Source organism: Penaeus vannamei, chromosome 10 (assembly GCF_042767895.1).
Source record: "Penaeus vannamei isolate JL-2024 chromosome 10, ASM4276789v1, whole genome shotgun sequence".
NCBI classification, from domain to species: Eukaryota; Metazoa; Arthropoda; class Malacostraca; order Decapoda; family Penaeidae; genus Penaeus; species Penaeus vannamei.
The window spans coordinates 28,692,763-28,702,762 of NC_091558.1; the positions used below are offsets into that span (position 1 = coordinate 28,692,763).

The window sequence follows — 10,000 nt, forward strand, 5'->3', positions numbered from 1 at the left end:
CCTTAAGCGAATATTATGCAGTGGTATCCGACACCCAATATAGGCGTACTTCGGCAGCCGCACTAGCATTTACACACGTCTTTATCTAGTAAAACAAAATACATAAACAGCATCAAACAGTTCACGGAAAATATATTCTTATAATGTGGTAATATAAAATAAAACTCTCAAAAACATCAATCAAAATCACAGGTACACTAAAAATAATACATCGGATTCTGAAGGTAAAGCTGTTGCTGAGCATACGCCCGAGATGAAACAAAATGCTTCTGCATGGCGATCCTTCTTTCGTCTTCGTTGAAGAATTCCAGTTGCTTCTGAGCCTCTTGGGAGAGCCTTCCCGGTAAATTGCTCCAGGGCATGCCGCTCTGTTGGATGTATTTGAAGAAGGCTCGTGCAGTCTGGCTTGCGGAGAAGGGCGAGGGGCACGGTGTTCCCAGCCTCTGGTACCGGTTGCACACGTGTGGGATGTCCATGCGTCTGGCTCTGTCGTGGTTCTTGAAGGATATCTGACAGGCCGCCAGGATGGCCTTCTCGTCCTCCGGAGTGGCCTCGATCATAAACTCCAACGCGTGGTCGTGGACGTTGGTGCCCTTGAAGCGGTACCGCGAGCACTGGACGAGCCCCTTGTGCCCCTCGGGCGTCGCCTGCCACGGCCCACCTGCGTGGCTGCTGTAATACCTGGGCAGCACTGACGAGTAGTCCTTGTTGGTGAGCAGCAGACGCGAAGCAGTGTGCGTCGGCGCCGTCATCATTTCCACCCAGAAGCAGTACTTCCACTGAGTCAGCAGAATCTGCGCGTCCAAGGCGAACTCCACGTTGCCGTACCAGTTGGAGGGCTCCTCCTCCTCCTGGGTCTCGGCGCCGAACCAAAGCACTTTCAAGTTGGCGCAGGGGTGGTTCGCGGGCAGCTCGCGGGAGTCGATGCTGCTAAACGTCTGCAATTTCTTTGGCTTCATCCTCCGGTTGAGGCAGGTGTCGAGGGCCTCGGAGAGGTGGAGAACTCTGACTACGTGAGTGAAAGGGCGGTAGGAATCAGGTCCCTCGTCGACATGGCGGCCGCTGCCAGGCCTCCACAGGATGGTTTTCCCGCGTTTCTTCTTTCCTGCGGGTCCCTCTCGCGTCTTCAGAAGCTGGTCCTCCCAGCTCCACTCCGGCCCCTAAAAATTAAAAGAAACAGAGATAAGTAGAATATATTCATATCTGCACTGATATTTCTACTTCTCGTCCTACACTCCAGAAACTGGAAATGTCAGACAATAACACTAATTACCCTAGTAATGGGACAGTGAAAGAAACGAAACAAAAATGAAAAAAGACATTCATAACAATAACGAAACATGTACTGCAGTACATAATCTAGTTTCAAGTTTTCAAAAATAAAAAATACATGGGGACACTGGAAAAGACATTTTGCTTCCTTATCGCATTTTCCTATATTAATAATGATAATAAACTGAATAAATAAATAATAATATCGATGATGATGATAACGATGGTGATGATGAGGAGAAGGATGTTAATGATATAACGATGATGATGGTGATGATGACGATCATGATGAAGAGGATGATTATGATGATAACGATGGTGATAATAAGGATGTTAATGATGATAACGATGGTGATGAGGAGGATGATAATGAGGATGAGGATGAGGATGTGAATTATGATAACGATGGCGATGATGGTGATGATGTTAATAATGATGATAACGATGGCGATGATGATGTGGAGAAGGTTGTTAATGATGATGATGATGATCATCATCATCATCAACATCCTCATCATCAACATCAACATCCTCATCATCATCATCATCATCATAATGTGATGCTAATGCCAGCAGCAACAACAGCGGCAGCAATAATAGCAATAACGATGATTCCTAACGTTCGTGATAAAAGGAAGATGGAGAAGAAAAAGCTCGTAGTGTTAGACATAAAGGCAGTGAAATTTACGACAGCAGTGAAAGCGAACAGGGAAGGTGGCGGTTAGAGCGACGTCAAGGATGATTATGAGGACGAAAAAACTAACTGCTCGTTTTGCATCTCCACCGGTATTTTTCTGAGTGATTAGTTTATCATTACTTTATACGACTATGTACTTTTTGATAAATAAATTCAATATTAACAGTTTTCTTTCGATACCCTAGAGCAGGGCTCGGCAACCTTTTGAACATAGTGTGCCAGTATATAATTAATGCCTTCTTCCTAATAATTCTTAAATTTAGCTGACCATAATAATAAGACTCACTCACTCTCTCTCTCTCTCTCTCTCTGTCATATTTTGCTGTTTAACTTTTTTCTTTGCTCCTCTGAATCACACAGTGTGCCATAGACAAGCGCTCTGCTGGCCAAGACTGGGACTCGTGCCAAAGGTTGCCGACGTCTGCCCTAGAGGATATCACTTCTTGAATGACTGAAGTGAAAATAAAGAACTTTGTGCTATTCACACAAAAACAGTATCAATAAATAATCAATAGAATAAAAATCACAACCAATAACAATTACTAATTACCAGAATACAAGACCAAAGACAGCAAGAAAACCTTAATGATAATAACCGATGTTAATTACCATGGTAATTATAAACTTGATAATAATAACAACGATGGTGATGTCTGAGCAATTAGAACGGCAAAAATAATGATGAGCATAACAATGGCAAACGCAGCGCCAATAATCAAGAGAATCATATGCATGACTTTGTAGCAAACTAAAAGCGGTGAATAGAAATAGATTCGGTAACAGTGAGAATAGACATATCGGTGATGAATCAGGGAATGTTTTTATTACTAAGAGATAGTGAAATAGTGACGATGCTAGTGATGGCGAGAAGGAAAATGAAAATCTACATTATCGGCCGCATTCAGAGGCGCTTCAGTCGCAATTTTACAATCTCAAAGCTCACGACTACCTCCCACCCCACAATCCTGTGCGCACGCGCGCGCGCGTGTGTGAGAGAGAGTGATTGAGTGAGTGAATGGGTAAATGAGTGAGTGAGTGAGTGTGTGAGAGAGAGTGCGAGTGTGTGTGTGTGTGTGTGTGTGTGTGTGTGTGTGTGTGTGTGTGTGTGTGTGTGTGTGTGTGTGTGTGTGTGTGTGTGTGTGTGTGTGTGTGTGTGTGTGTGTGTGAGTGAGTGAGTGAGTGAGTGAGTGAGTGAGTGAGTGAGTGAGTGAGTGTGTGTGTGTGTGCGTGCGTGAGTGCATGGTATGTGTGTCTGTGTGAGTGAGTGGGTGAGAGGGTGAGTGAGTGGGTGGGTGGGTGAGTGAGTGAGAGTGAGTGTATGTGTGTGAGTGAGTGAGTGACAAATGTCCTTTACGTACCTTGCAGCATTTCTCTTCGTAGTCTTCTCTTCGGCCACCTGTCAATTATTGTTCAGAAAATGCCACAGCATTAATGGATGTCATACGAAATGCCTAGTCAACCTCATACAAATTCAATGACTAAACAGTTGTATATCTATTCATGTATAACAAAAGGTTATGTGTGAAATCATTACTAAATAATGATCACGGAGTCAAATCATACATGTGTGGGTTTCTTTGTCGCTAAGATTGAGAGCCGGAAGGGATCCCGATTTGGGCGACCGAGACGCGGTGCTGGCCGCCCTGGGACCGACGGTGACGATCTCGAGGCGACGCGTTGTGTCGGGCCGACCTTTCTGGCTCGTCTTCCCCTCGGGCCGACCTTTCTGGCTCGTCTTCCCCTCGGGCCGACCTTTCTGGCTCGTCTTCCCCTCGGGCTGACCTTCCCTCCCTCCCCATCCGTCCTCCGCACCCATTCGGGCTGAGATAAACTCCATCTGCAAGAAAGAGTGATCGTCATAAATAGAGTAGTAAACGCTGCTCGATAAGCAAAAGTAGCGGCAATGGCAGTACTTGTACCACAGTATCTAACAGCAAAGTGCTAAGATGTGAGGATTATGTTATTCACATCAACGAAAAAAATAAAGGAATAACTTTTAATCTCTTTTACCGTTAAAATATATATATATATTTTACTGAAAAGGGATAACGTTTCTCGAGTCATCCTAAGAGTACTTCGAGGTCTGGAAATATACATCGTTAACGTTGACGCAATATTTCTCCGCTTTGTTTTGATGTGACTTCTTGGTAGGCTTTGAGGCCTCTTCTTCGGCTGACACTGAAAAGCACGTTGACTCGAGACAAGCACCAGTCCCAATGGCCGAAAAAATGTCCGCTTCCCGCCTTGCGCTTACCTTGGCCTGTGTAAACAAACCAGTTTCATGGTGATTCTTTCTCGGACATTTCCCGTACGCTGATGCAATTTACTTTCTTAGATATATGAAACTCAAAACAAGTACGAGATACAATCTTTGTCGAGGTCACACAAAACTGCGTCCGTATACTATGGTATTTTGGAAAGATCGCGCCTAGTTAATATCTGGTAATGCCGATTTTATAGGTTGTTTGTTTAGTTCTTATATCCCCCTATACCATAAATGTTCGAGTTGATCCTATTAAACATTGCTTTTTATCCCGAATCCCAATCTAAGAATATCTTGTGAACACTTTCAATATACTTGCTCAAGTTCTTGCTTCTCTTGAGTTTATTAAACCTACTCCAGGCCAAAAACGTAATATAGTAATATAGTGGCAGAATAAGCTGACAGCACATCAATTCAAAATCAAGTGCTTCTTGACATTACATCCCGATTATTCTAAAAGTACAAAACATGAAGACTTGACGGTACTAAGCCGAGTCAAAACAGCTGGGTGAGAGGTAATATTCTTTAATTATCATTCTGCTAGCACTCCGCTATGTGAGCAATGAAACTGCCTAATGGAATACTGTTTCTTCTATTTCATCAGGCAATTTCTTCTTCCTGCTAGCGCAACGCCTTATCAAATATGTAGTGACTACTCTACAATATAAATGCGATTCACCCGTCAGCATAATTCCATTAATTACATGACACGAGTATTTTCCTGTATTCGACTGCATAACAACCCCATAAACGAGCACAAGTCAGCAGGCGACTGACCAATGGCCAACAGATGGTGACGAGTCGTGGTGCCCGCCACTTTGTATCGTGTTTCCCATATCCAGCGGGAAACATGGAACTCTAGAGCAGCCATTGCGAAACAAATTCGGGTTTTGCTCAACTGGTGAACTACGCAACAATTGTGAGACATGTTTAATTTGTTGAGCAACTGCTTCAGATAGTTTTAAGCAACAATGTATCTTGGTATGGCCTAGGCTTTAGTATGTGTACTCCTTAAGGAATGGGCTTTCATTTAGCACTTTTCGCCATTCTCTTTATAAATACTACAATTATCAGCTATTCATATTCGAACATAAAGTCATCTTCAGTGTTGTTAATAATCATAACATATATCATAATGTCACTTCCATTTGACAGAAAAAACACTCTTCATGTTTGTATTTGTGCAATGGTAGAGAAAGGAACTCTGAGCAGATTCTCCTATCCCATTCTGTAATGTTTAGTTTTAGAGAGGGAGGGGGGAAGGAGAGAGAGAGAGAGAGAGAGAGAGAGAGAGAGAGAGAGAGAGAGAGAGAGAGAGAGAGAGAGAGAGAGAGAGAGAGAGAGAGAGAGAGAGAGAAGAATGAGAGAGAGACAATGAGAAATAGTAAGAAAGAAAGAGAGAAACATAAGAGAGAGAGAGAGAGAGAGAGAGAGAGAGAGAGAGAGAGAGAGAGAGAGAGAGAGAGAGAGAGAGAGAGAGAGAGAGAGAGAGACTGCAGGGACGGTCTCCAAAACAAAACACAACGCTTTTTCGCGCACGCGCACAACACTGGTGGGCAAAAGATCAACAATGACCGCTGAATCAGCTGTGGGAACAATATAAAGCTACTACAAATTTCTTGATGTAAATGCTAAAAAACGTCATGATGAAAAACAAGTATTCTAAAGGTACAGAAAGCTTACCAGATCCTTTCTCCCTTTCTGATGGCCGGTCTGAAAGCCCCAATTGTTGGCCCGATGTTAGTTTTGGTGATATTTATCTCTACCTAATACACACGCCTGGTAGTTACACAGAAGATGAGTTGAAAGCTTACAAATCACTCGAAGCTTTCAAATAAGTATTTTTCTTAGGTTTTAAAATAAAAACAGGAAAATGGAATTTTGTATTCGACATAAGAATACAGCTATCTGTATTTGCTGGGCCATACTAATTGTTTGGTTGACCTTATAAAGGTCGGTCAACAAAACAAAAACACTGCATAGTTATGTGCATGCGCATCTCACTGATGGGTAAAAGCAAGAATCAGCTGTGAGAAAAATGTCGGTGTATTATAAATTTCGATTCGGCGCCGAAAAACAGACGTAAATAAAAGTTGCGTTATTCCAAGGGTACAAAAGGTTCCCAGAACCGTATTTTTTTTATCAGATATTTGGTCATAGAGCCCCGCAGAATGACCTGATAATTCGGTGACATGTATCTGTACTTTATACAAACACATAGTGTTTACACACATATTTATACAAGTCTCTGGAAGGGTACAGGTAAGTAATCAATACTGTTTATAATAAGACTGTGATATTCTTTCTTGCTCACTTTCTTGGTTTTTAGAAAATCTGCTCAAAACAGGGGTTTTCTCAATATTTTTTCGGATGTTATACCCAGACTTTTCTAAAAGGTTAAATTTACATTCCACGCAATACTCATCCTAATACCTTGAAAAGATTTAAGCAAATTTCCAGTTGTTGAGAGGACAGTGCAACAGTCATTAGATTTACTATCTTAATTTTGTTCTCATTTAGTGTTTTCCGATCTTTGTTCAGGGAAAGTTTTAAAATCAAATTAACTGAAACTTAGTGAAAGAAGATACACACTAGTAACCAGTTAGTCACCCACATCTATCACCGCATAGGCCTATGCCTAACCACGGGGAAATACATCCCCTAGAAAGAGTTATGACGACATAACCTAACCGTTTAAATTTTAGAATATCTTTATAGAAAAGCTATCGTACGTATCATTAGCACAAGATCTTACATCACTCCTAGGCGCAGGATCACAGTTCTTGCGATTAGGTCTTTCGGAAAACAATTAAAAAGTTGAACCTTTTTGCTGTCCATGTGTACATCCAATAATAATGCAACTGTTTACCATGTCGAAGTTACTGAAGTTCATGGGATTTTGTTGTTTTTGCCCACCACTGCCTCCGATTGATCACGTGACAGCTCTGTGACGTCACGATGACCGGCCCTACAACCTACTGCATAGTATATTGAATCATGCAAGCTCCATGTTGTTTCCAATCTGGCAGTCATTATGAAGAGGGCAGCACACCTCACTCACTACCCCCTGCGGGAGTGAGTGAGCGCACTCCATCAAGAGACCTAGGATCACTCAGACAGCGACAGCCTGACCTCTGGACCGCGCGGACTTTCCCGCTTAATCTCCGCGCGGCTGCGGCCTCGCTAGGCCTCGGGTACTCCCAGAGCCGACCAGACTCGTATCGTGTTCTGTTTCTACTCCTGTGTGTAACTCTTGTCAAAAATAAAAATTAGCCGTTTAGGTAGTATCACTTCTGCTAACCAGTGTCAGTGTACAAGGTCACCGCCTTTTACACACACACATGACGCGGGATTTCCGAGTAGTGAGAACCCAACACGTACACTACGCGTAGCAGATTCGTCCGCTTTGTTCGGGAAAGGTGTACTTTACATCGAAAATAAGCCGGTAGGGAAATGCTGGTGATATCTTTGGTACTTCTAGTTATGACAGGATAGCTTGCAGAACAATCCAACATGATAAACAAAGAAATCCCTTTTATCGAATGTTGATATTCCTCTATTAAAGGCTGAGTGAACTAATATTTAGCTTTAGAGAATACATGAGCTGCTGAGTAAAATCTTCCCTTATATATTTGATTCACAATGTTCATCTTGAATTGCATGTGATGTTGAACTGTAAGTGACGTGTAAGGAGTTATGCGTCAATATCCGTGTAGTGTGTTGCTAATGCAATGTGATGAAAATGTAATGACAAGTTTAAAAACATTTTACCTTTATATGTAGATGATACTTCTGTCAATTGAGTTTCTCTGCAGATAATGGCAGTGTAATAACTTTGTTTAAATGCCAACGCAAAACATATATGGACGCTTCAACAGATCAGTGAAGCAGCCATGACCACTTTCACACTGCACCAACGAGCCAACTGCACCGCTTCACATGGCAGGCGGATGTTTTATCTGCGCTACCTCTGCGCATGCGTCCAGCCTGTTGCTACGCACGAAAGAATTTGTAACTGCAACTGTAGTATTTTATGCTATATTTTTTCCTTATGATTGGGGAAATGTATTTAGTGTTTCATTATGATCATCATATTATAGTTATTACTGTCAGAGTCCGGATGTTCCTGTTTTTCTTCGTATTTTCCTACTTAGGAAGAGCGTTGCTGTTCCTAATATTAGAGTGATTCACACTGTGATAAAGAGATAAGAAAGATACCATAATATTTTCTTATCGGATATGTGTGGAAATGAATTGCATACCAAATATGCCTGATGGTGGTGTTGTGTCAATGATGTTAAAGATAATATTACTCATATGATTGATGATAACATTAATGATAATAAGCATCGATATTAAGGTTAACGGTGATTATCCTATTACTAATGATTATTCTCATAATACTATTATTGATGGTGTTAGTAACGAAAGTATTATGAATATTCACTATTTCCCTGTGTTGATATTCTCTTGTCATTGTTGCATTATCGTCACAAGACAGCATCATCATACAACAGTGTGGTTTTTATTGGCATAAAGATAAGAATGGCGATAATAGACATTTATCTGTAGGGCAAATACTTGCAAATATTTCGTCAGTGGGCGGAGGATCGCCGTTGTCGGGCGATGATCATAATAAAAACTACATTTTGCTTTTATTCCTTAATTGAGCCGAGTATTCCTGCAATATTTCGCTAGGAAATCTTTCTTCTTTCTCTTTGCCTTTTCCAGCTTGTGTGCGGGGTAAGAATTTTTGACCAACCTCCTCCACTCAGCCCGATCCCTCCACTCGTTTCCTTGCAAGTTCTTTTCTTTTAAATCACTCGTTATATTTTTCCATCCATCTTCGTTTCGGCCTCCCTCTACCCCGTCTTCCATCCACCTCCGATTCCATTACCCTTCTGCCAACATAATCTTCTCTCATTACGTGTCCGTACCATTGTAATCTTTCGTGTACTTTCTTTGAAAACTTTTCACCAGTTAGGAAATATTGAAATATTGATTCCATTAGGAAATATTGACCCATCAGGTATCTCTTGATACCTGATGGGTCTGAAAATGCAAACTGGTCCTATAGAAAAATATTTATACTAAAACTTATTATTTCGATGACTACTTGTGATGATAACCATAATAGTAATGATAACGATAATAACAATACTGATGATTATGATTAGTATTAATGCTTGTATTTCTTTCTACCATTTATTGTTATTATTACTATAGTTATTATCAATATTATCATATGTCATGAACATCGTCTACAAGTAAGTCAAAAAAGAAACAAAAATTTCAGTATTTATGGAGCTTTATTCTAAGGATCCCTGTGATGGCTATCAAAACGTAAACAAATTCGAAATCTTTGCTTTGGCTGCGACCCTACTTCGATAGTGTTTATTCATCTATCTGCCTTTTGATACATCTCAAAAACCGTCACCATCATCATTATCAGTATTGTTGTTATCGTCATTTTTATTGTTATTACAGAACGGTTGTAATTTACTTAATACTCACATGTTGATGGTAAGCCTTTGTAGTTTTCATGTTACGAACCATATCAATCACAGCTAATTACATTTTCCAAGTTTTTAATCTCTCCAGGCCATTCTTGAGCATCTGGGGCTAAGAGGTGACTCTCATCTTCATGTTCCTGAACCACCCTACGCAGCTGTCAATGAAAATTAGTTATCAACCGTTGTAAACTTCACTCGTAGGCTTACTTTAGGACCGATGCAATTTCACTGGTGATGAATTTCAATCACAGATTA

The 10,000-nt window shown here is 41.1% G+C and overlaps 1 protein-coding gene across 1 annotated transcript in view; it reads right to left on the reverse strand.

Annotated features, from left to right (window-relative positions):
• LOC113807818 (uncharacterized) overlaps window positions 1-8,166 on the reverse strand; it is an 8,757-nt gene extending 591 nt beyond the window's left edge. Inside the window, exons 1-4 of the mRNA XM_027359103.2 lie at window positions 8,004-8,166; window positions 3,533-3,806; window positions 3,328-3,365; window positions 1-1,160 (exon numbers count right to left, since the gene is read on the reverse strand). The exon at window positions 1-1,160 is cut by the window's left edge and continues 591 nt beyond it. Coding sequence (XP_027214904.2) covers window positions 198-1,160; window positions 3,328-3,365; window positions 3,533-3,806 — 1,275 coding nt within the window. The 5' untranslated portion in view covers window positions 8,004-8,166 and the 3' untranslated portion in view covers window positions 1-197. The remainder of the gene's footprint in view (window positions 1,161-3,327; window positions 3,366-3,532; window positions 3,807-8,003) is intronic.
• Window positions 8,167-10,000: the final 1,834 nt, after the last annotated feature.